The sequence below is a fragment of the Dermochelys coriacea genome, chromosome 7, assembly GCF_009764565.3.
Source record: "Dermochelys coriacea isolate rDerCor1 chromosome 7, rDerCor1.pri.v4, whole genome shotgun sequence".
NCBI lineage: Eukaryota > Metazoa > Chordata > Testudines > Dermochelyidae > Dermochelys > Dermochelys coriacea.
Genome location: NC_050074.1, coordinates 33,142,485 through 33,169,239, shown reverse-complemented (window position 1 = coordinate 33,169,239; position 26,755 = coordinate 33,142,485). Strand labels below are relative to the sequence as shown.

Genomic DNA, 26,755 nt, shown 5'->3' with positions numbered 1-26,755 from the left:
CTCCTCACTAACAAACATTGCCACCCATCCCCACACGGCCCATACATTACCCCTCCCCATAGATGTGCCTGTACCCCCATCTTTCTTTGGACCTGCCATTACCCCTAGTATGGCAGAGGTCCCAACTGCCCAAATTAAGGCAGGGGAGATGTCATACACCCTAGGCCAACCGGGGTGGACAGTGGGAGGTCCCGGCTTGGTTTAGGGCAACACTGTCAGCTTTGCACCCCAACCTGGACCTCGGTGAGGAGCTGCAGCTGTGGTGAGTGGGGTGCAGCCTCGGGGGGCGGAGGGCAGATTGGGATGGGATATATGGCACTTATCCATCACCCAACAGGTCTAGCTGCCTATAATATCACTAACCCCCTGGCAGGGCTACTGACAGGCCATCAAAACTGGTGCACCCCTCTTCCCACCCCCCCACCAAATCTTGTGCAGACCATCCCCAACAAATCTGCAACAATTCCCTCCCCAGCCCTCTTCCCCCACTAAATCTTGTGAACCACCCTCCCTTGGTCAAATCTTATGTCCCCCCTTTTCTAGTCCCTCCACCAATTTTTGTCCACTCCTCCTTTTCAGCCCATCAAATATTGTGAACAACCCCACTGCAGTCCCCCTCCCACATAAAATTTTGTGCTGCCTCTTTCAAGCCCCCATCAAATTTTGTTCAACTCCCCCTTTCCCCAAGCCCCAAATACTGGCATTCCTCCAAAGAGACAACCAGACATAAAAATGGCTTAGCCACCTCTCCCCTCATCAACCCCCAGCCCCTCACCAGCCCCAGGCAGTTAATATTCTGTTGTCTGCTTGTTTCCCCCCGCCCCGCATCCCTCCCCCTTCCCTGCCACTGCCCCACCCCACCCCTGCAATCATGATGGACAGGTGACCATTTCCGTGGATGGTATCCTGACAACAACGGGCTACACGCAGGAGGATTATACCATGCTGGGCTCAGATGACTTTTTCTACATTGGGGGCAGCCCCAACACAGCTGACCTGCCGGGGTCCCCTGTCAGCAATAACTTCATGGGGTGCCTCAAAGATGTGAGTATGCAATGACATGCAGCTGCCTCTGGGGCTGGGTGAAGTGTATATGTCTATAGGGATACCTTGACCAGCACTGTGATGCAGCCACCTATGAGGTGGGGTGTAAGGGCTGTTTAACCTCCCATAGCAACGCTGCCCAAAAGTTTAGGGCAGGAAGTGCAGGAGTATCTCTCGTCAGTGGCAATTGAGGACCGTTCCCATATGATTCTTCTTTGGGGGCTGGCAGGGATGGAATTTGGTGTGTGATGTAGACAATAGGAACCAGAAGGAGACCCAGGAAACTCATTACACACAGCAGCCATCAGATAGGAACAGCTCTAGATCACTGTTTACTTGAAGCCAGATTGGAACTGGCTTTTCCCCTAGAGGGAAAAGACCTTGTATTCCACCCCCCCACCTCCCTGCAAGCTAGTCAGTCTCTCTACCCCCTGAGCCAGCCAGCAGGTCCCTGCTGGGGGCCAGATCGAAGTTGGCACCCCCTAGAGGACAAAGGCCTTGTATCCCACTGCAGCTCTCCCCACCAGGTCGTGTACAAGAACAATGACTTCAAGCTGGAGCTGTCACGCCTGGCAAAGGAGGGTGACCCCAAGATGAAGATCAATGGGGACTTGATGTTCCGCTGTGAGAATGTGGCAGCGCTGGATCCAGTCACCTTTGAGTCGCCCGAGGCCTACATCTCCCTGCCCAAGTGGAACACCAAGAAGACTGGCTCCATCTCCTTTGACTTCCGCACCACCGAGCCCAACGGGCTGCTGCTCTTCAGCCATGGGCACCTGCAGCCCCCGCGGGAGGGCCGGGCTGAGCGCCCACACAAGGCTGACTACTTTGCCATGGAGCTGCTGGACGGCCACCTTTACCTGCTGCTCGACATGGGCTCTGGGGGCATCAAGATGCGGGCCAGCAACAAGAAGGTCAATGATGGCGAGTGGTGCCACGTGGACTTCCAGCGTGATGGGCGTAAAGGTGAGAGGGCTCCCCTGCCCTGCTTGCAACACCCCAGCCTTTGGGGAACCCCATGCCCACTGTCCCCTCATCCCCAGCCTATCGATGGAGACCCATGTCCCACCTTTGCCTGCTCCCTGGCTGCCTGGAACTCTGCGCACCCACAGGGAGTGCCATGCCGCCTCTGCCCTCCGGACTGTGCCTGCAAGTCACCTGCCTACAGGGATCCCCTCTGCCCAGAACAGAGACCCCATGTGCTCACCTCTGCCCCCACCCTTGAGGAGCCCCCAGCTGGGGTGTTTGAAGTTCTGCAGCAATGTGGCAGGGTCATGGTGCCACCTAGTGGCTCTGCTGTGCATTGGGGGCTGTAGGGGCTGCAATTGGGCTTTGGATGAGGGCCAGCAGGTGGGACGTGTGTGTGTGTGTGGGGGGGGGAACCTGCTGAGTCACAGAGCTCAGTGGAGACACTCAGGCTGAATTGTGCTTTACACTTTGGGTCAGGGAGCAAATTTGATCCTACTATAGTCCTTCCCAAGGGCCTGCCCAATAGAGAGCCCAGAGCTGTCTGTCCCCCACCCCCTTTTCCCCCCTCACTGCTGATTGGCATAACGAATTGGCTGCTCATTAGCGGCTCATTAGAGAGGTGAGAAAATAGGCCCAGGAGTGGCAGGGAACAGAGACAGAAGCATCTCCTACAGCTTCCCATAAGTGTGTGGAGTCGAGGGAGGGAGAGAGAGAAAGCTAGATGCAGTGCTGCCCCCTGCTGGTTGAAATATCTCAAAGCCTGTCTAAGTTGATACAAGTTCTCATTTTGGCCATGTGTATATGCACAGTTCCTTACTGATAGGGATATGTCAGCACTGTCCCTATGTGCATATCAGCTCCCTCTGTGTATGTGTGCATTTATGTTCAACCTGTGGAACTCTTTGCCAGAAGATGTTGTGAAGGCCAAGACTATAACAGCCTTCAAAAAAGAATTAGCTAAGTTCATGGAGGATGTGTCCATCAATGGCTATTTGCCAGGATAGGCAGGGATGGTGTCCCCAGCCCCTGTTTGCCAGAAGCTGGGAATGGGTGACAAGGGATGGATCACTTGAAGATTACCTGTTCTAGTTATTCCCTCTGGGGCACCTGGCATTAGCCACTATTGGAAGACAGGATACTGGGCTAGATGGACCTTTGGTCTGACCCAATATGGCCGTTCTTGTGCATGCATGTGCATGTATGTGTGAGAATCGTGCATGTCTGAGTGAACGTGTGTGAATTAGTGTGTGCATGAATGCATGGGGATGTGTGAATCATTGTGTGAGTATGTGTGTGTGAATTGTGTGTGAGAGCATGTATGTGAATCAGTGCATATGTACGGGTGCATGTATGTATTGTTACCTCATTTTGACCCAAGCAGTAAGCCAAAAATTCAGAGTCGTGAAGGTTGTTCCAGTTAGGAGGAGAAAGTTGTGATGGATGCAAACCTGTTTATTTATAAAGAATGGACAAAGTCCTGTTTCTCTGAACAAGGCAGGAATCAAACAGAGAGTTTCTTTGCTCATAACTCTAAGCTCCTCTATAGCGAGCACTAGGCCCAAAAGCTATCTCTTTTAGCTTTTTCCAAGGGCCGCGCTCCCAGTGCTTTTGTGACTGCATGTGGTGTTTCCTTGCTGCCTTTTCCCTTCCTTCCTCTGGTCTGTCTGCCTCTCTCTCACAAAGACACACACCTCTACAAAGCAACAGCCGGTGAAACCTCTCCATCCATATGAGCCTTGCATGTGCCTTTGTTTTGTAACACCCTGTGTTTTGGTTGGAGTGCCCTTTTGTTTCAGTGGCTTGGGTCACTAAAGGATCTATAATGGCTTCTTACAACTATCTTAAATGAAGGGTCCTGTTTCCGCTGAATAGTAACAGCAAGGTTTATCTGGAGCCTGAAAACACTCCTCATCTTATCTTCACCCATCACCTTGATGGAGTCCAAAATGGTGACATCCTGAGCAACCCATCCCAGATAGAAAGAAAAGTAACTATTTAACAAATTACGTATGATACAAGCTTAACTATTTACATATTTACAGTCTCTTTCTGTCTGGATATTTCGCATAACCAACCCCAAACAATTTTACTTCCATCCAAATCTTCATGGAGCTTTTCTTTCCCTGCCCCATTTCCTTTCATCCACAGCCAGGAGTTCCTTTTGAGTAGTGCAGTAATTTCACTCCAGAGAATTTAGACTTTTGCTGTAATAAGCAATCATGCTCTCAAGTCCTTGAAGTTCTCGTGTCAATACTGCCCCCAGTCGGTAAGCACTAGTATTTGTGTCAATATAAAAGGTCTTTTGAATCACGGACAGTCCTAGATAGGAGTAGTTACAAGAGCCTGTTTGAACTCTGAAAATGCTCTGCTGATCACTGAAATGGTTTCCCTTTCTCTCCAGCCTATGCAGCATTTTTTCAATATTGGCAGACCCTCAAATAAACCTTTTATAATAGGAGCAGAGTCCTACAAAACTCTCCACATCTGTGAGTGTCTGGGAAGTTTGCCAGTTCTGCACAGCCTCAATTTTCTGTTTGTCAGTGAAAATTCCCTCCTCCCTGATTGTGTGCCCAAGAGAGATTCACTTTTTTTGAAACAGCTCACATTTCTTTGGGTTCCGTTTCAAATTGGCATCCTTCAGCTTACCGCAGACCATTTGTAGATGTATCAGTTCCTGTTCAAAAGTTTTAGCATGCACTAGGATATCATCTAGGTGTAACAGACAGGCTGAGAGAGACATTCCATGTCACACCCTCTCCATTAGCCTCTCAAATGTGGTTGGTGCACTGCATAAGCTGACAGCCATCCCTTTTAATTGCCACCGGCCTTGTCCTGTGGTGAAATCTGTCTTTTCTCTGTCCTTTAGATCCTCTGCCACTTGCCAATACCCATTTTTAAGATTCAGTGTGGAAAACCAGATTGAACCCACCACACCACCCAGGGTGTCATCTGTTCATGGTAGTGGATAAGAATCCTTTAAAGTGACTTCATTTAGTTTTCTATAGTCCCACACACAATCTGATGTTGTCATCTTTTTTCTTAAGCAGCACTGTGAGTGAAACCAAAGGAATGGTTAAAGGTCCAGTTATGTCTTCCACATTTCCTCAGTGGCCTGTAAGGCCTCTCCCTTCTTTGTTACTGGTAGCCAGTGAGATGGCTGTTTAATGGGTCATTTTCCCCCATTTCAATCTTGTGCTGGATTAGTGCAATACAGTCTGTATCTTTGTTATATGAGGAGAAAAACTCCTGATTCCTAGCCAGAAAGTCTCTCAGACTGTTCAGCTGCTTTTCTTTTTAAATATATGGCACTGCACTGGAACAATTCTAATAGAAACTCTGGGAGCTCACCTTTCCCCCACCCCCAATAGTTTCCTTCTATACCAGCAATTACTAGATCCACTGGTTCTTTAAGTGATGGTCCCTATGGAATACAGATTTGGACCACGCATCACAAAGAACCTCTAAAAGAAAAGGAGAACTTGTGACACCTTAGAGACTAAAAAATTTATTTGAGCATAAGCTTTCATGAGCTACAGCTCACTTCATTGAATACATCTCTAGTTATAGGTAAGTAACCTCCTCTTCACATTTTGCAATTGTGGTTCCCTTTGTTACTATTTGCTGCTTGTCAGAAACGTAACAGAGGAACAGGTATCCATTCCTAATTCAGCTCCACAAGGGGTTTAGCAGCTAAGATTCCCCCAAGACCCTGGGTCTCAAAACAGCTTTTAGCTACTCCCCATCTTTCTTTGCTGGAAAGCTATCACAGCATGTAGCTGTTATAATGGTTTCTCCCCCTAGGGGCAGGATGACTCCTTCACTGCAAATTAATTGCCTACAAATCATCTGTCTCACCTGAGCCAAGTATTTAATGGGAATTTCCACAGACTGACACTTTTCCTGGCATTTATTACACAGTTATTAGCCATAAAGAAATCCAAACTGACGATTAGCTCATCCTCTATCTTGGCTATCCAGACTTCTTACTCAAATTCCAGAAGTCCAACTTTTAAACCTAATTTTCAGACAGGTGCATTTTCAACCCCCCTCATCCTGCAAGTTGAGACTAATGAGGTAGGTCAGATTTAGATCCTATTCCTAGCCTTTTTAGCATGTCTGATCTAATAACTATTATGTTTGCGCAAGTGTCAGTTACCCCAATGCATTTCACAGCTCCTATTATAGACTTAATAGCCAATTCCCATTGTTGTGTAACTGCCCAGATCTAAACAAAAACTGTGGGGCTGATCCTTGTACCCCCAGGCTTTGCCCCTCCAGTGTGGTGTCTCCCCATTTACCAAACTGGCTGAGGGACTTTCACTAGGCACTTGCGATGCTTTGTTCTGGCCCGTCTTATATTTATAACTGCTTTTTTTAATAGCCAGATTTTTCACAATGCAAACATTTAACTGAACTGATTCCCTTAATTTTTATGTTATTTCCAATTTCCCTTGTTTTACAAAGTGAATTTATTACTTTTTCTGATCATTCCAAAATATCACGAATCAGATAAGAATCTCTTTTTCCACCATGTATATTAGGCACAGCTGTATTTACAGCGCTTCTCATGATCAGCTTCCATCTTCCTCACTAGGAAAGCAGCTGCTTCCTATTTTGGGGAGCTGCTGCAAGGAAATACTAAAGTTCTGTTGTGAATTCCACAGTCTCTTGGAGTGTCTTTGGCCTCTTTTCACTGATCTTGATTGGCAAGTCCAAGTTCAGCTGAGCATCTGCAAATTGATCTGTTCCCAATTTATCTTGGAAGTCCTTTTCCGTATCTAGATATGCCAGAAACATGAGTCTTTTCAGGCTCTTTGCCAATTGAGATATGGTATCCTCTTTCCCTCTCTAAGGCTCTGTCTCCACTAGCAAGCTTACAGCAGCACAGCTGTACCAATGCAGCTACACTGCTGTAAGATCGCTCATGTATCTGCTCTGTGTCAGAAGGAGAGAGCTCTTCCATCGACATAATAAAACCACCTCAACAAGTGGTGGTATCTATGTTGGCAGGAGAAGCTCTCCCACCGACATGGCGCTGTGCACTCTACCACTTATGCTGGCGAAATTTATGTCGCTCAGGGAGGTGTTTTTTTCATACCCCAAGCGACATAAATTTTGCTGACATACGTGTTAATGTAGACATGGCCTAACTCTTGGCTGTGCCTTGGATGCATTGTATTTCAAAAGTAAGGGACTGTTTTCTTAGCACCCCACCCCACCTCTCCTCCCAATATTTTTATCATTATTATTAATTATTATTATTATTCATAATAATAATAAGTAGCAGTCACCTACATTCACGGGGGTATTTCTTGCTGCTTTTTGCAGCACTCAGCAATTCTCAATCTTATTGTATAGAGGTAAAAAGATAAGGGACGTCCCTTGTAATAAGGGACTGTTGGCAAACCTACTTGGACATCTCAGAATGATGGCTGGCTTTAGTGGTGGAATCTCCATCCTTAGAGGTTTTTAAGGCCCGGCTTGACAAAGCCCTGCCTAGGATGATTTAGTTGGGGCTGGTCCTGCTTTGAGCCGGGGGTTGGACTAGATGACCTCCTGAGATCTCTTCCAATCCTAATCTTCTATTATTCTATGATTCAAGTCACATATCAAGGGATTGTATCAGATCTGGACAACACAGTATGTTTTCTGGGGCTAAGTTCTGTAGCACTATCAGAACCGGGCCACTCAGGCTGGCTATTTGTGTCCCCCACCCTTTTTGTCCATCTCAGCCATTCGTATGATGTTGAACTGAGCCAAATAAGCCTGGCATTAAGTTTTTCCATCAAAGATAGTAAGTGGGTATCATGGATCCACAGATCTGGGTGTTCTGAACAGCTCTGGAATTGTCTCTGGTAGGAACCCTTCAGTGTGCCAAACCCCCTCTTAGGGTTTCACTTTTTTACAGGGGTAAACCAGTTGGCTTCACTGCCTCCTTCGACTGAATCTCAGAGCCTTTACCACCCCTGCTTCACGCCGTGAGCTCCCTTCAGTGAGTCCACCTGAGTTGGACACCTCAGAGAGACTTGTACACCCAAAGGGAGCAATGCACCCACACCTTCAGCATCCGCAGTGACTCTTAGCCAGCATTATTACATGTCTGGAACACAGCATAGAAAGTCCTTGGTTAGCACAGAGAAAAGAAAATTACAGCGTGCTCCATGTGGGTTAGCCCAGGGCCCCATCAAGCGGTGTGTTCCCCCCTCTTGGCTCTCACTCTGTCCCCCTTAGTCCAAGTTCCTGAGCCAGTCCCACCTACCTCCTCTTCAGTCCGTTGTTGGCCAGCTGATCAAATGTGTCTGGCTTTTTGCGGAGAGTGGACCATCCATGGTTGTTGGTTGGTAGGTAGCAAATGTCCTGGGGGTTGGCTTTGCTGTTGTCTTCATGGACTATCTAATGACATGGGCCTCAATCTCGAGACCGCCAGACATCAGCCACATCTGTGTGGCAACCTGCCTGTAAACAGCCTTTTTTCACCCCCTAGGTGACAGTGCAGCCTGTGGGGAAACTGAGGCAAATACAGTATTCATACAAAATATTTACAGAAAATTCCCACTTCATCACTGTGGGGTTTTGCATTATTGAGCTGAGACAATCCAATCTCTTCTCTCTGGTTCTCTGGGGGTTACAAACAAGGTAGAATGTCTGGTCTTACCCAAGTCTTCTGACTAGCCCAGTTCCAAATCCAGGCCTCTGATTTCCACTGTGGCCCATACCCTTTTGATTTCCTTCTCAAGATGATTTCTCAGCTCCCTAAGTCCTTGTTGCAGCTCAATCTGTTAGCAAGTTCCAAGTTGGCTAAAGCTTCCCTGGCCTCACCTATTTTATGGAAAACTTTCTGATCTGTGGCAGTCAAGTTGCTGGTCACCTTATTGATCCATCTGGCCATTCCAGTCTGGGAGTGTTACAGCTGGGCTTCCCAGTCTGGCCGGCACTTTGTAACTGTTGCTTCAACAAAGATTTCCTCTTCACCTACAAGTTGTCTCTCAGCCCTTTCTGGGAAACCTCCAGATGCTGATTTAATTCTTTTTGTGATGCCTGTGATCTTTGTTTTAAATACTTTTGGCCACCTTTGAATTCTGTGAGAACCTCCATCATTTGTTCCATCTTGGTTAAAAAGAAAGACCAGCTCACAGTTTCTCTTCTTGGAAACAGGATCCTGCTCCTGATACCAGTGTTACCCCTTTTTGACCTGAGAAATTAACTAAAAATTCAGTACACACCTCGTTGTTCCAGTTAGTAGGAGAAATTGGTGGTGGAGTCAGGTATCTATGATGTAATCCTGTTTATTTTCAAGGAATGTACAAAGTCCTGTTTCTCTGTGCAAGGCAGGAATCCAACAACAGGAGACAGTTTCTTTGCTCGCAGCTCCAAGCCCCTTTCTAGCCAACACTTGGCCCAAAAGCTCTCTGTCTTGGCTTCTTCTCAGCTCCTATTTGCAGTGCTTCCATGGTTTTGTCTGGTGCTTCCTTGCTGCCTTCTCTCCACTCCTCTGGTTTTTCTGCTTCCACACACACATACCTCCACAAAGCAACAGCCAGTGAAACCCTTTCACCCACGTGTGCTTTGCATTTGTCTTTGTTTTGGGCAGTGACTCTGCTGGTGTTTGGGATGAAGACCACTTGTTTCAGCTGCTTGTTCCTTAGAGTTTAAAGCCAGAAGAGACCATTAGAACAATCAGTCTGACCTCTTGATAGCTCCAGCTATTAAATTCCACTCAGATACCCCTCTGTTGAGCCCCGTGACTTCAGTTAAACCAAAGTATTTCAGTCCTCAGGATACTAATCTGTTGTGAGCCCCAGACAGAGAACAGGAGAGACTGAGAGGACATCAATGCCTGAAGTCCCAGCAGTGGTAGGGAATTAACTAGTTGAGAAGCTCAGGTGATCCCAGCAGGTGACCCATGACCCATGCTATAGAGGAGGGTAAAACCCCCAAAAGTTCCTGCAAATTTGACCTGAGGAAAATTCCTTCCTGACCTCACATCTGGTGATCAGTTAGTCTCTGAGCATATCAGCAAGACCCACCAGCCAGGCAACTAAAACAGAGGATTATCTACACCACCTGAGAGCACTGGCCCACCCCAGGGGACCATCTCCACCTCTGGCTGATGCTTCAGAGAAAGGTGAAAAAAAAGCCACACATTACAACTGTGTGTCAGGGGAAAAAAATCTTTCCTGACCCTTTCAGGCAGCCAGCTGAAGCATGAGATTAGGTGCTAGTCATTCTCATAGTGCATACATAATCCCTAAGGCCTGCTGCCATAAAGGAGCTTAATGGCTTCTTACAACTACCTTCAATGAAGGGCAGCAACTACATCCAACCCAGAACAACAAGGTTTAACCTGACCCCTGTTAGTATTGTGTGCATGTGTGGGGGGATCTCTCTGTGCGCACCACCTTCCGCTCCCCCCGGGCCTTGCTGGTGTGGTGTCTACTGCCTATGCAGCCCAGTAATGGCCTGTGGTGCCCGGCTCCCCACCACAGGCTCCATCTCAGTGAATAGCCGCAGCATACCATTCCTGGCCAGTGGGGAGAGCGAGATCCTGGACCTGGACAGCGAGATGTACCTGGGGGGCCTTCCCGAGAACCGGCTGGACTTGATCCTACCTCCTGAGGTGTGGACTGCCTTCCTCAACTATGGCTATGTGGGCTGCGTGCGGGACCTCTTCATTGACGGCAAGAGCCGGGACGTGCGGCGCCTGGCCGAGGTGCAGAGCGTGCCTGGCGTCTCCAGCTTCTGCTCCCGGGAGACCCTCAAGCAATGCAGCAGTGCACCCTGCCGCAATGGGGGGGTCTGCCGTGAAGGCTGGAACCGCTTCATCTGTGACTGCCTTGGCACTGGCTACCTGGGCAGAGTGTGCGAGAGAGGTGAGGGGGTCCTGGAGACACTGGGTACCTGGCTAGGGTGTGTGAGTGATGAAGGGATATGGGGGGCACGGGGTACCTGGGCAGGGTGTGGGAATGGTGAGGAGGCTGTGGGGGGCACTGGGTACCTGGGCAGGGTGTGGGAATGGTGAGGAGGCTATGGGGGGCACTGGGTTCCCAGGCAGAGTGTGGGAGAAGTTAGCAGGGCATGGGGGGCACTGGGTACCAGGGCAGGGTGTGGGAATGGTGAGGAGGCTATGGGGGGCACTGGGTACCTGGGCAGGGTGTGGGAATGGCGAAGAGGCTATGGGGGGTACTGGGTACCTGGGCAGGGTGTGGGAGAGGTTAGTGGGGCATGGGGGGCACTGGGTACCAGGGTAAGGTGTGGGAATGTTGAGGAGGCTGTGGGGGGAATGGGATACCTAAGCAGGATGTGGGAATGGTGAGGAGGCTGTGAGGGGAACAGGGTACCTGGGCAGGGTGTGGGAATGGTGAGGAGGCTATGGGGGGCACTGGGTACCCGGGCAGGGTGTGGGACAGGTTAGAGGAACATGGGGGCACTGGGTACCTGGGCAGAGTGTGGGAAAGGTGAGCGGGCATGGAACAGGTGAGGAAGGAATCCAGGAAGCTACCTGCCCCAACTGCAGGTGGGATCTCTGTGTTAGGGTCAGTCATGGAAAACATGGTACCACCAGTGCCTCTTAGTGAGACAGATGGGCCCTGGCATCAGGAGAGAATTGGTAAAAAGCTGATGCCTCAGCTCACTGGCAGCTCTGAAAAATCAGGGAAAGAAGTGAGTTTGGGTCAAAGGGAATTGGAACTTTCCTGGAATTTGCAACCTATTTAAAAGTGAACAATAAGTCTGAATGGGGTAAACGCAATGGGCTGTTTGGTGACATCTTTAAAGGGCTGGACGCCTAAAACGGCTGAAGGAGGAGTATGGGGGGTGCCTCCCTTATAACTTTTAATCCCATGGTCAACACACTCACCCGGGATGAGAGAGCCCTGGGTTCCAATCCTTGCTCCAACGAATGCACTATTTATACAAAGTGGTACAGCTCCAACAGGCCAGACAGGGAGAAACCCACCCCAGAATAGCCTGTAGCTAGGTATTGGGGCATTCACCTGGAGTGGGAAGACCTACGGTTAGGTTGCTGCTCCCGAGGGGGTTCCCCCAACCCAGGTGAGTGCTCTAACCACTGGGCTAAAAGTCATCACCTCTGCCTCCAGCTGCAGTTTTGTGAATGGTACCAAAGTCCCACTATGAGCCCAGCCCCTACATTTGTTTTCTCTTAAACTATTTGGTGAAATTTGCAAAGAGTTTGGGGTTGACCGAAGCTGCATTTTGGGGTTAATAAACTATTTGCCTTAAGACCTTTGCCCAGCTCTAATCAGGACTCGTGGGTTCCATGCCTAGCTGGGGGAGGGGAGGGGAGTGAAGTGTAGCTGTTAGAGCAGGGAGGCTGGGAGTCAGGACTCCTGGGTTCTGCATGGAGGGCTGGAGGGGGTTGGGATTGGGAGGAGGGGCTCTCTGGGTATTGCTTGTAAGGCAGAACCTAACATGTTCTCTCTCTCTCTCCTCTCCCCCTCCCCCATTCCTGTTCTTTTTCACCATCTCTCTCCTACCCTCATCCCCCTGCACTGCCACCTCTCATTGCCCCCTACCCCTCAGAGGCCACGGTGCTGAGTTATGATGGCAGCATGTACATGAAGATCATGCTGCCAGGGGTGATGCACACGGAGGCTGAGGATGTGTCTCTGCGGTTCATGTCCCAGCGGGCCTATGGCTTCATGCTGGCCACCACCTCCAAGGAGTCGGCTGACACCCTGCGCCTCGAGCTTGACGGCGGGCAGATGAAGCTCACCGTCAACCTAGGTAACCACCCCCCGACCTGGGGATGCCCCAGTGCTGAGGGGGCTAACCAGCTCCCTAGGGGTCATCCCCTCCCTCTTGGCAGCTGGTTCCAGGTGTCCCCTGGGAAGAGGTGACCCTAGGGTGCACCTGTGCTGTGGAATCAGCCCCCGCTTTGGAGCTTTCTTGCGCCCATCTGGTCTTTAGAAAGACACCCCCTTTTCCAGGGGGATTCACCTTCGCACCCAGTTTGGCCTTGGTGCCAGAGGGCGGCTCCCTGTCCAGCATGGGACCCGCTTTCTCCACTGTGCCTGGCCAATGGGGCGAGAGGGGCCCTTCAACTCACTGGCACCCCATTGGCTGGCAGGAGTTGGTGGGCCTGAGCGGGAAGAGTTCCCCACCTTTCTAAAGGCCTGGCAGGGTTCAGAGTGATTTCTAGCTCACTGTTTTTAACCCTTCATCGGCGCAGACTCTGCCAGCCCAGCAAGCAGCAGCCAGGACCAAACCCTGCAACCCCTTACCCCACCCTCTCATCCCCCCACTTCCTCCCAAACTCTGCCCATCCACAACCCCCCAAACCCTATCTCCACATCCTTCACTGCCTCCCCAACCCCCCAAACCTCTGCAGACCCTCACCCTATCTTCACAACCCCTCAAATCCCACCCCCACATCTCCAGACTCCCAAACCTCTGCAGACCCTCAGTCTTATCTCCACAACCCCCCAAATCCCATCCACATATCCCCAGGCCCACAAACCTCTGCAGATCCCCAGGCCTCCATCCCATCTCCACAACCCCCTTACTCCACCCCAAAATCCTGAAGATCCACAGCCCCCCCTCAACCAAACCCACAGCTGTCCCACATCCTCCCAACCTCAGCACAACTCCCTGTGGACATACTGCAGTCCCAAACTCCACACCTCCTTCCCCCTGCCCTCATCTTCCCATCCCCCATGAGATTACCTCTTTTCCCCATGAGGTTACCCCCTTTCCCTCCCTCCTTCATTCCTCTCCCCCGATGGAGTTACTTCCTTCCACTCATTTCTCACCCCCATGGGCTCCCCCGTTAGCTCTTTGGTCCTGTGCCTGTTTGCGCCCCACTGTTCTGTTGCGGTTGACGACGTGCGTCAGACCCAGCCGTGTAGCCTGTGGGAATGGGGCCCCCTCTCCTTTCTTCCCAGGGAACCCAGAACCTCCCGTCCACAGCAGAGATCAGGGAATGGTAAGAGCTCCCCCCAACCTTCTAGGTAACAGAGGGCAGATCTGGGGTGGCACACTGTACACTCCCTTAACCTCTTCCCTTCTGACTATCTTGGGGTGTGGGGCACCTCTATAGTGGGACACTGATGCCCTCCATATGGACCCAAGAGATGCCCCTGTGCTGTACAGCACCCTCAGCTTCACATAATGCCCCTCCCTGAGGTTTGTGGGCATTGTTGGCATCCCAGAATCTATATATGACCCCCACATCCATGGGGTCATGATTGACACCCCAGAATCTCTGGGCCCTGCCACCACATCACCTATTCATGGGGTGCAATCAACACGCTAGAATGCCCATGGTCCTCCCCATGCCCCTTTAATTTGTTCCCCCAGTTCCAGAGGAGCTATGAAATCGGGTCTCTCAGATAATGTGGAGGATACCATAATGTGCCTGCCACCATAAGGAACAGTCTCCTGGGGGCCAAAGTGGGGCACTGGGGAACCCCAGAAAGGGGGGTAAGAGCCCACCCTGAGCTGCATTTGCTAAGGAACCCCCCAAATTCTAGCCACCCTCCAGAGACCCCCTCCCAGCACCCTCATTCCCTTCACCACCCTGTATTCTTCAGTTCTGGGCCCCTGCTCCCCACCCCGAATGCATTGGTGCTGGGTCTAATGTTCCCTGATCTCTGCACGGTTCCAGGGCTGTCCAAGGAAGATGGAGGTGGTAGCAAGTGGGGACAACCCAAGCTTGGCCCCCTAATCCATGCTGGGCGCAGAGGGAACCTGGTTGGGGGAGTGAAGGGGAGAGGAGGTGCCCCCCATGCATCTGAGCATGGGGCTGCTCAGCAGGGGTTAACCCCCCTTGTTTTTATCTTCCTTGTGGCACTGTTTGGAGTGCCAGGGTCGGGGAAGAAGAAGGGGGGGTGCATCCCCCACATTGCCTGCTGCACGGCTGGTGTTTGCAAGGTGGCCATTTGTCAGAGGGGTGGGGATTATCCCAACAAAGTGGGGGGAGGAGAATGAGCCCCATGAGGTGGCGGGAATTGACTGTGAACCTGTTAAAGGTTATAAACCTTTCCTCTCCTGCAAAAAAGAGAAACCTCAGCTTAGCCCATACCTGTCACAGATGTGGCCAATCCACTTTCTAAACTGGTTCCAAGTTAATCCATTTTCTAAAGGTTTCAGAGTAGCAGCCATGTTAGTCTGTATTCGCAAAAAGAAAAGGAGCGCTTGTGGCACCTTAGAGACTAACAAATTTATTTGAGCATAAGCTTTCGTGAGTGAGCTGTAGCTCACGAAAGCTTATGCTCAAATAAATTTGTTAGTGTCTAAGGTGCCACAAGTGCTCCTTTTCTTTTTGACGCTTTCTAAAGTGGTTCTGGGCTAATCTACTGTCCAAACCAGTTCCTACTAAACTGGTTTAAACATGTCAGTCCTTGTAGATGGGATTCAGACTGATCTGAGGAATTAGGTCCCAGTCCAGGTCCTGGCTCAGTTTCCCAAGCCTAGCTGGCCCAACATCCTACTTTAAGCTGGGACTGTAAAGCTTCATCCAAATCCAGTTTGACAAACCCAGTTAGAAACCCAGTAAACTGGGATCTTTCTGTGACCCTGTTTCTGGTCAGCTCCCTCATTGCTCATCCTCCTCTCCCCCCAACAGGGTCAATCTGCTTCCTAAACTGGTTTAGGCCAGTTTCCTTTATAAACCAGCTCAGGACAATTCCCTTCAACAAACTAATTCAGGCCTACAATCTCCTCAAGTGGGGACACAGTTATACCAGGATAAAGGTGCTTTAGGACCTGTCCACATGGGGAAATTTCCCGGCATAGCTACAGCAGAATGGTTATTAATTGTTAATTATTAACTCCCCGTATGGACACACTGTTCTGGAATAAAAGTGATTTTATTCTGGGATAATTACTCCGCTTGCCAAGCTCTGCCGGGGAATTTCCCCATGCGGACAAACTCTCGTATCAGAAAAGCTTGTTCCTGCCTCTATAGGAATAGCTATGCACATTTATACTGGTACAACTACATCCACATTAGGCAGCCCTGTTCCACTTTAGACTGGGGAAGCTAAAGCAAGACAACTTGTTTGTATAGCCAAGGCTGGAGATTGGAAGCTCTTTGGGATTATAGACTGGCTTTTTGTTCGATGTCTGTCCAGCACCTGGCACAATGGAGCCCTGCTGCATCATTATTACAATGACTGTTTATGACTTGCATAGCAGAAGTGCCTGTGAGCCCCCATCTTGGTTGCACCAGGTGCTGTACAGACACAGTCCAGTTATCATACGCAACAAGAAACGATGCAGCCCCACTGGTGGCCAGGAAGGTAGTTTGGAGCTGTAGGTGGGACACCTTTAAGGGACCAGTTCCTACCAAATTTGGGGTTCCCTTCCTGAGCGTGAGAGGCTTCCGTTCCCCTGGGTTCCAAATGGCCGCCTTGACCCACGTCTGTCCCCGGATGGTGGGCTGTGAATTGGATGGTTGTTTGCAGAAGTAACTTTGAAGGATGTAAAACTGTTGCGTTCTCTTCTCTCTTCCCCTACCCCCCCATCACCCTGGCCCCCGTCTCAGACTGTGTCAGGATAGGCTGTAACCCCAGTAAGTCACTTCTTTACCTTTGGGGTTTTTATTTCATGTTCTCTTTCTTCTGCTCGTTAAATGAACCGGGTGAATTTTGGGGATCAATCCTAATGGAAAGGTGACAGGCGTATGTCTGTAGCTGATTTGCTATGACACTGCACAGAAGAGGTGGAGGAGCTGGGACTCCTGGGTTCTATTCCTGGCTCTGGGAGGGCAATGATGTCTAGCAGTTAGCATGTGTGGGCTGGGAGGTAGAAGTGGGTACTGTTTTCAGCTCTGTGAAGGGAGTGGGTATAAGGGTTAGTGCGGAAGGACTGAGTCAGAACTTCTGAGTTCTACCCTGGTTCAGGGAGAGACATGAGGTCTGGTGGTTAGAGCAGCGGACTGGGAGTCAGGACTTCTAGATTTTATCCCCAGTGCTGCCCATTTTAGCATGTCACCTTAAAATGAGTCACTTCACTGCTCCTTGCCTCAGTTTCCCCTTGCCTCAGACTAACTGCACCTGCCCTGTATGTGCATGTCTGAGCTTTATACTCCTAATGCATGCTTGATGCTTACAGAGCCTCATATAGGGTGGGAGGGTTAGCTAGGAATTGCCCTGCACCCCATCCCCACGTGGGCCTGGAACACCCCAAGACAGGACCTGCTATTTCCCCCACCCCATGGCTTGGCCCCTCGGGCACTGTTGACACACTGCCCTCCTCCCTGCAGCCTGTGTGCACCACTGCCCCTGCAGGTTGGATTTGGAAACACACTATGGGGTGTCATAAGCCCCCCTACTGAAAGCAGCTGAGGGGAGCCTCTAGTTCATGGTTCTTGCCCTGCCCAGCACGGAGCTACTCAGCAGATCTGGGGGTAAGGGCAAATTGAACACACACACCTGTGTCCCCACAGATGAGTGGCAAAGCCCTGGTGGTAAGTAACTGGCACCTTGCTTTGGGATGATAGGTGCAGGGCAGCACAGCACCTTGGTCCTTCTTTCTGTGCCCACAACACACACCACATATACAAGCAACACATGGTTACATAGACTCACCCAGCCACAACACCACACAGCCATACCACAGTCTGCCCTAGACACACACAATCAGCTACACACACAAATACACAAACTTTCACACTTATCACACATAAATAAAGAGATTCACAGAAGCACAATTGCACCAAACCACCACACCCCCATGCGCAGCAGGTCTCACTCACTCACGTAGGTCTCACTCAACACACACACACACGCACACACAGAGGAGAGTAGATCTTACTCTTTCTAGCACAGAGACACTGATATTCACACTGGCCAGAGAACAGATCCAAATGCATGTATGCATGCCAGTTAGGGGAACGTTGTACACATAAAGACGGTCGTGGGAGGTACCCATTACACATACATGTGTGCTAGCTGTGGTGTGTGTCACACCATTACATGAATGATCCAGCCAGGGGTGTACACCATATACATGTGCATTGACTGAGGGGCACATGGTTACACGCATGTGTGCACTGGCGGGGGGCACATGGTTACACGTGTGTGCTGTCTGGGGGGCAGCTATGGTTACACTCACGTGTGTTCAGGGCTGCACTCATGCCAGAAGTGACATGCAGCCCCCGGGTGTGATGCATCTACTGACAGCGAGGAGCTCCACCCCTTGGACTCAGGTGCGTAGATGGGCCAATGGCATTTCATTGGCTAGAAAGGGGTGGGGCCCCATAGTGGGGATAAGCCCCAGCTCTTGTGCATGTGGGTTCCTAATGTGGTGGGAGGATAACACATAATCACAACTCACCCTGGTGCCAGGCAGGTGAAGAATTTACTACCAGGTCATGGAAGGGGAAGCTGAGACATAAGGAGAGGAAGTGACCAGTCCCCAAGATCACAGAGACAGAGCTGGGGAGAGAACCCAGGAGTCCGAGCTTCCAGCCCCAACACAGATTTCCATGTCTCCCATACAGTCCCTGATCTAAATTGCTGTATTGCTCCCCTTGACCCCCTCCCCCCCCCCGGTCTGGGAAACCTAGCCAGGATTCACCCTGACAAAGAGTCCCAGGTATTTGGTGGGTAGGTTCCAGCTCCAAATGAGCCCTAGAAGCCATATCTGAGATAGGAATTGGGAGGAGAGCCAGTGGTGGGGGAGGATGATGGAGGTCCCTACACCATGGGCAGACACTTAGTGCAGAAGGTGTGTGGGTGAGGGTTGGGAGTGGGTATGAGAAGGGGGGGTAGGGATGATATGTGGAAAGCAGATGGGGGGATGGGGAATGAGGTGGGGATGGTGTGGCTCTGGGGATGGGGGGGACACGGAGGCGAGGACTGCAATATGTAGAAAGGGGCTAGAGATTGGAGGAGCAGTGATTAGGGGTGGGGTGAAGGAGTGTATTTCCTCACTGGGTCCCCTCATCACTAATCACTGCCTCTCCAACCCCCATCCCCAGATTTGGGGCCCGGGGGGATCCCCATCCCCAGGTGTGTTGTAGCCCCCAGGGCAGGGAAGGAGAGATCTCTGTGCTGAAGTGGGGAAATACAACTGGGCCCTCCTCCCCCAATTCTGGTGAGGAGGTGGCTGTTTCGCTTTGAGAACCTGTGTGAGGTCAGGATCCCTTGAACACCTGCTCTCCACCATCACTCCCTGATCCCCAGAGTCCTTTATTCCAACCAGCAAAAGGGTGCCTCCATTGCTGGATGAGGAGCTGCAGTGTCCGGGTTTCCCCACCAGGTGGCAGAACCCATCTATGCAAGCCTCATTTACCTGGGCTAATGGCAGTTGGGGTAGCGTCAGCTGCTAACCCAGTGGCTGCTGCACTGTGCCCAGCACCTGCGGGGGTGCGTGGAGAGGAATTTTTCTCATTGTCATCCACCTGCCCCCTCAGAAATGAATAATCTGGGCCCTACCATACTTCAGACTATATACAATAACAGATTAGCCATACTCGCTGTAAACCTGGGCTGATTAGCTTCCATGCAATTAACACAGGTCCTTCTGCAATACAAATGCATAATAATTAGCCCATCTCTCTATCCAGCTGGGGGTATCAACCCCTGTGCAATTAATAACATACAAAATAATAATTAATGAACCACTTTCTTAGAGAACTTGGATTGCTAGAACCATACAATTAATACACATAGCTGCTGATTATTTAGCTCCTTCTTTCCCTATAAATCAAGAGGAGTTAGAGTCCCTGCAATTAATAATGAAGGCCAGGGCTGCACTACTGGTGGTCATGTGGCCGTATCCGGCCTGCCAACCAGTAGACTGCTCCCTGACACCTGCTGGAGGAAGGGCCAGACACAGCTGCCCCTGGTTACAGTCGGCTCGCTCTGGGAAGGCCTGGTGGCCAGTGTTTTCTAATATGAAGACGTGTCCCTGAGCAGGGGCACAAGCTCATCTGCCTTCCCACAGATTGTGGAGATGAGCAATGGCAGGCAGGCATGTGTGAGGTGATGCCATGCAGCATGGGGATGTCGCTGCAGGACTCACTGCTCTGGCACATGTTCTCGCAGCAGCAGGGACCACTTCTTCCTGGACCATGCTGGCCCGCCAGAGGGGCTGTTGGGGCCTCTGCCACCTTAAGTTGCCCATCCCTGCATTAGCCCAAAGTAGAAATACTATAATTAATTAGCCCCTCCCCTATGTACCTGGGGATTATTAGCCCCCATGCAATTAAAAATATGCAAAATACTAATGAACCATTCTCCCAGAGACCTGGGGTTGTTGGTGCCTTGCAATTAATGTTGGTCCTGCTGCAATACAAATAATTAGCCCTTTCCTTCTCTGTATACCTGGGATTGACACTCTATGCAACTAATATGCCCATTGATTAATTATCCCACTACCACATGCAATTATTATGAATACTAATTAAGGTCCTCCCTAGATAGCTGGGTTTATTAGCCCCCATACAATTAATAATAATGAACCATTCCCACACAGACCTTGGGTAGTTAGAAAGCAAATAATGTAGGCCCTACTGCAATACAAATGAGTCCTTCCTGTCACCACATCCACCTGGATCTGTTAGACTCCCATGCAATTATTTATAGGCATGGTAATATCTATTAAATAGCCACATCCTCCTATGCAGTGACCTGGCATTAACCCTCCCATGCAATGAATTAGTTGCCTATGGTAATGATTCATTAGCCACTTACAAGCTCTCAGCTCTGTCTCCACCCTGCTTTAAGGAACCCTGGGTTGGGACGGGGTGATTCAGGAGGGGGAGGGGTCTCCTGGCAGCTGGCTGTTTATTGGGTCACCCCTACCAGCTGGGGGTGAATGAGAAGTTGAGGCGCTAATGGGGGGGAGGGATAGTGGGTTAGGATTAGCTATGGTATCACTTTTTTCCTAGCCTATGGTTTGAGGGGTCCCCAGCTCCATATTTCTGACCTGGGGGGCTTCCCTGGAGCTGCAGGGATGGATTTCAAGATGATCTGTCATTTCTTCACTTGTTCTCTTGCTCACCAGCAGGTGGTGATACACACACACACATTCTCCAGTAGCAATCCTCATTGTTATGTCTTCGGTGTGTGTGTGTGAGAGTGAGTGAGTGAGAGAGAGAGACTAGCAAGGTGCAGAGCTGAATAAAGCAGTGTAGGTGGGCTCTGCGTTTACAGGCCGTGTGTGCAATTGCACCTAGCAGTAGTGTGCAGTGGGGTGTAGATGTGCTCAGGGCTGTGTGTATGCAGTTATACCCAGTTGGGGGTGTGTGCAGTGGGGTGTAAGTGTGGTTATACCCAGCAGAGGGGTATAGTGGGGTGTGCATGTGCTCAGGGTTCTGTAAGCATATGGTACACCCAGCAGGGGATTGTATTGGATTGTAGGTATGCTCAGGGCTGTGTGCAGTTGCACCTATTGGGGTGTGAAGTGGGGTATAGTTGTGCTCAGGGCTGTGTGTGTATGGTTACACCCAGCAGGGGGTTGGAGTGGGTGAGCTCAGGGCTGGGTGTGTATGGTTACACCCAGCAGGGGTTGTAGTGGGGAGTGGGTGAGCTCAGGGCTGTGAGTGTGTGTGGTTACATCCAGCAGGGGGTTGTAGTGGGGAGTGGGTGAGCTCAGGGCTGTGTGTGTATGGTTACACCCAGCAGGGGTTGTAGTGGGGAGTGGGTGAGCTCAAGGCTGTGAGTGTGTATGGTTACACCCAGCAGGGGTTGTAGTGGGGAGTGGGTGAGCTCAGGGCTGTGAGTGTGTATGGCTACACCCAGCAGGGGTTGTAGTGGGGTGTGGGTGAGCTCAAGGCTATGAGTGTGTGTGGTTATACCCAGCAGGGAGTTGTAGTGGGGAGTGGGTGTGCTCAGGGCTGTGAGTGTGTATGGTTATACCCAGCAGGGGTTGTAGTGGGGAGTGGGTGAGCTCAGGGCTGTGAGTGTGTATGGTTACACCCAGCAGGGGTTGTAGTGGGGAGTGGGTGAGCTCAGGCCAGTGCATGCAGTTGCAGGCTGTAAGGTTTGGGCCTGAATTCCCTGGGGAGCTGTCTTTCCTAGCCCTGAGCCAGCGTTTCCCCCCAGCAGCTGTCACAGCCTCTCCAGAGCACGGGCACCATCCCAGCGCAGCAGTGCAGTGTGGTGAGGAATGGAGGGGGTTAGGAACTACCCCATTCCTCACCCATCTACCTGTATGCGCTCTCTGCCACCAGGGAGTGTATGGGCTGTAGGGGGGCGGGGTGTATACTGGGGGCGTGTATAGTCCCAGCCTGTTGTCAGCTGGGGCAGTCGGGGGGGGGGGGGGAAGTGTCTGCGTGTGTTCGGTGTGTATCAGGGAGGGGGAGATGCTACCTAAGTTGTTATGGGGGGGTTGGTGGGGGGAGCTCGGTGGGTGCTGCCAGCTGGGTGAGTACTGGGGGTTGTGGGTGTTCAGGATGTGTCCAGCCAGGCAGGGGAGGGGCTGGCACCTGGGGGCTGTCTAGGCCCTGACCCTATTGGAGCACTAACCACCTGTCCTGCCCCTGTCCCCAATTCAGGTAAAGGCCCCGAGACCCTCTTCGCTGGCCACAAACTCAATGACAATGAGTGGCACACAGTGCGGGTTGTGCGGCGCGGGAAGAGCTTGCAGCTCTCGGTGGATAACGTCACCGTGGAAGGTACGGTGAGGACCTCAGACTGGGATAGCAGGAAGCTGAGGGGCACCGGCAGAACTGGGGTGGGGGGAGCCCAGGGCTGGGATAGCAGGGGGCTGAGGGGCACCGGCAGAGCTGGGGTGAGGGGAGCCCAGGGCTGGGATAGCAGGGGGCTGAGGGGCACCGGCAGAGCTGGGGTGAGGGGAGCCTAGGGCTGGGATAGCAGGGGGCTGAGGGGCACCGGCAGAGCTGGGGTGGGGGGAGCCCAGGGCTGGGATAATGGGGCTGCCGGTTGGGATGGAGGGGCATCAGCGAGATGGGGTGAGAGCACAGGTCTGGTGTCTCTCCCCGTCCCACCCTGGTGTGTAACAGTGCCCTGCCCTGCTCCCGCTCCAAGCAGGGCAGATGGCTGGCGCGCACACCCGCCTGGAGTTCCACAACATCGAGACCGGCATCATGACGGAGCGCCGCTTCATCTCCGTGGTGCCCTCCAACTTCATTGGGCACCTGAGCAGCCTGGTGTTCAATGGGCTGCCCTACATCGACCTGTGCAAGAACGGCGACATCAGCTACTGTGAGCTCAATGCCCGTTTCGGCCTGCGCAGCATCATTGCCGACCCCGTCACCTTCAAGAGCCGCGCCAGCTACCTGGCGCTGGCCACACTGCAGGCCTATGCGTCCATGCACCTCTTCTTCCAGTTCAAAACCACCGCCACCGACGGCCTCATCCTCTTCAACAGCGGCAATGGCAACGACTTCATCGTGGTGGAGCTGGTCAAGGGGTGAGACGCAGCCCCTGCCCCCTACTTCCCCCTGGCCCGGGCTCCTCGCCCTGCCCGCTGGGCAATGGGCCCTGCCCCAGGGAGCAGGCCTAGTGCCCAGCTTCTGATCCATGAGCTGTGGCCTCTGGGCCCACTGCGGCATCCTCAGGCACAATACTCCACCCTGCTAGCTCTTCTGCCCTGCCCAGCCTGCTAGGGTCTTCTCTCCACCCCCACTCCCTGCTCCGCCCACTGCCCTGCCTCCTGCCTTTCTCACTGCCCCTCATGGGGAACCCTGCCCTCACTGACCCCAGCTCTGCCTCGAGTGCTGCCCACAGGGCGCTAAGCCTCACACAGGGGCCTAGGTCTCCTGTCCATTGCCCTGCCCTCTGGGCACACGCTCCTCCCGCTGCCCTGCCAACCAGACCATCTGCCCACCCACTCGTGGCACTCCCTCACGCTCCACTGCCCCCTCCATACAGGTACATCCACTATGTCTTTGACCTGGGCAACGGGCCGTCGCTGATGAAGGGGAACTCAGACAAGCCGGTTAATGACAATCAATGGCACAACGTAATCGTGTCTCGTGACACCAGTAACATCCACACGCTCAAGATCGACTCCCGCACCGTCACCCAGCACTCCAACGGTGCTCGCAACCTGGACCTCAAGGGTGAGCTGTGCCAGCCAGCACTGTGCCAAGAGGACACTGGGGGCACACTCCCCTCACAGGCAGTGTTGGCCCCAGTGTGAAGCTAAGAGGGGCTGTGCTGCAGGGTGTGGGGGTCGGTATGGGGGGATTGTTGCTGATTGCGGTGAGGGGTCAGTATGGGGGGGCTGCATTGCAAGGAAGCAGGGGGGCAGAGTGGGGGGGGGGCTGGGCAGCAGGTGCCTGCGGCGGTGTGGTTGTGGGATGGTGGTGTGGGGCGATCTCCCCATGCAGCCAGCACTGACTGTATCTCAGATTGGATTGTTTTGCTGAATCTCCCCAGCTGTGTCCATTCAGTTTGGAATTCTGCCTCACTTTCTGTCCTAAACTGCTGTGGGGATATGAAAAGCCCCGCGCCCCACCCCAGAGGTGGCTGTATCTCAACACTGGCTGGTGCAGGGGAGTCCCTGACTTAGACTGAGTCAAGCACTGGGGTTGGTATTCCTGCAAGCGAAAGGACCCAGAGGTTCTGGTCCATTCCTTGCCCCTGTGTGCATGGATCACTCAATCGGCCGGGAGCAGGCCAGTGCTGGGGGGCTGTCATGTGCCCCCAGCTTTGTGGAGGAATCCTTTTGTTGTGCCAGACCCCAGGGCTCTCACTCTTCCTCCAGGGCAGGCCATGTGGTCTCCCACCTGCTGAGACTGACCATATGTCTGTCTGCCTGCCTCCCTCGTTCCCAGGTGGGAGATGCCAGCTTCCTCCAGCAGCCAGCACTTCACCCCCAGCTCCCCTCCCAGTCCTTTCTTCTCCAGCTGGGGTCTGGGCTCAGCTTCCCTGCTGGGAGTGTGGGTCCCTGACTCACTGGGGCTGGCCTGGTCTCTCTGGCCCTTTGTTGTTCTGGGTCGGTTATAGCTGGTTCCTGGAGGGCTCTGTTCATTCCACCCAGACAGGGAGGTGAACTCGCCCCTGTGTCTCTTTGGACTTGTCTTCACTAGAAAATTAGATTGGTTTACGTACATCACTCGGGGTGTGAAAAATCCACAACTCCTAAGCACCATAGCTAAGCCAACCTAAGCCCTGGGCTGCACTACAAAATCACTTTGGTATTACTAAGTCACTCAGGGTGTGAATAATCCACACCGCTGCGCAGCATAGTTCTATCGACTTAAGTGCCGCTTTGAACGCAGGAGGGCTACTCCCCTCCACAGAGCTACTGCCTCTCGCAGAGGTGGAGTAACTACCCCCCAGGAGAAGTTCTCTCCTTGGCGTAGGAGCATCTTCTTTTAAGTGTGACAGTCATGCATCTTCACCAGTGCAGTGGTTTAAGTGTAGACCTGCCCTTAGTCTTTCCCCCCCGCTGAGTAACAATGCAGCATATAGGGGAAACTGAGGCATACACAAGGCCATGTCTCCACTGCCACTTATGTCGCTGAGGGGTATGGAAAAAAAACACCTCCCTGAGCGATGAATGTTTCGCCAGCATAAGTGGTAGTGAGTACAGTGTCATGTCGACAGGAGAAGATACCACCACTCGTTGAGGTGGCTTTATTATGTCAATGGGAGAGCTCTCTCCTTCTGACACAGAGCAGCTACCTGAGTGCTTTTACAGCATCACAGCTGAATCAGTACAGCTCGTGGCCTATGACTCCCAAAAACAGTACCCAAAATTCCTGCTTTGTCACAGCCTGCACCCCAGAGGACCTCCAGCACTGCCCCATCCCAAAAACCACTCAGCAGCACCCCATTTTGGTGCTGGGGTTCATGGGGGAAGGGCAGGCCTGGGCTGATGGGAGTTGATTGGGGCACTGGGGGGTTCATGGGGTGGGAGCAGTGCTGGGCTGATGGGAGGAGAAGGGGAGTTGATTGGGATGCCGTGAATTTGGTGGGGCCCTACTCATGGGGTGGGGGCAGTGCTGGGCTGACTGGAAGGGAAGTTGATTGGGGCACTGGGGGGATCGGGGGTGGGGGACAGTGCTGCAGGGAGATGGGGAGTTGATTGAGGTGCTGGTGTTCCTGGCAGGTACTGTGGGGTGCCGGGGTGTTGAATGTTCATGAGTGCAGGGGTTTATTGGGGGATCTCCAGGGGGAGGGGGAAAGGGAAGTGAATCCTGTTGCCTCCCCATGCCTGAGTGTGGTGGAAGGGCTGATTTATGGGAAGGGGGTGGGGGGGCAGAGGGGCCTTCCTCCACCCCCCCCCCGGGCTGTGTCTGACACCCCATAAATCACTGGCTCAGCAGAGTAAGAGCTTTCCACAGTGCCCCGGGGTGCGGGGGGAGCGGAGAGGTTGGCCTTCAGGAACGAATAACTTCAGCCCCTCTCCACCAGGTCCCTGTTCATGGGGCCTGGATTCCTTTGCTCCCCCATCTCCAGGGCACGGGTTGTGGGGACAGCTGGGCCACATGGACTGATGGGGGGGCTTTAGGTCCTCCCTTGGCCAGGTCTGTTCGGGGGAAGGGAAGGTGGTGGGGGGGGCTAAAGGACCCTTTGTCCATTGACATGTGTTGTGCCCTCCCCAGGAGAGCTGTACATCGGGGGGCTGAGCAAGAACATGTTCAACAACCTGCCTAAGCTGGTGGCCTCGCGGGACGGCTTCCAAGGCTGCCTGGCCTCTGTGGACCTCAACGGCCGCCTGCCCGACCTCATCGCTGACGCCCTGCACCGGATTGGGCAAGTCGAGAGGGGCTGCGACGGTAAGAGTCTCGCCGCTGCCAGAGCCCACCCTCCTCCGGCCTGGCCTCGCCCAGCAGGGGGTGCTGTGCCGAGCAGGCAGG

General features: G+C 52.4%; 1 protein-coding gene across 1 annotated transcript in view; it reads left to right on the top strand.

Annotated features, from left to right (window-relative positions):
• Positions 1–26,755, top strand: part of NRXN2 (neurexin 2) — a 285,310-nt gene that overhangs the window by 119,801 nt on the left and 138,754 nt on the right. Inside the window, 9 exon segments of the mRNA XM_043518686.1 lie at positions 883–1,044; positions 1,572–2,010; positions 10,500–10,883; positions 12,553–12,756; positions 16,517–16,543; positions 22,478–22,597; positions 22,974–23,355; positions 23,817–24,007; positions 26,501–26,674. Of these exon segments, the coding sequence (XP_043374621.1) occupies positions 883–1,044; positions 1,572–2,010; positions 10,500–10,883; positions 12,553–12,756; positions 16,517–16,543; positions 22,478–22,597; positions 22,974–23,355; positions 23,817–24,007; positions 26,501–26,674 (2,083 nt within the window).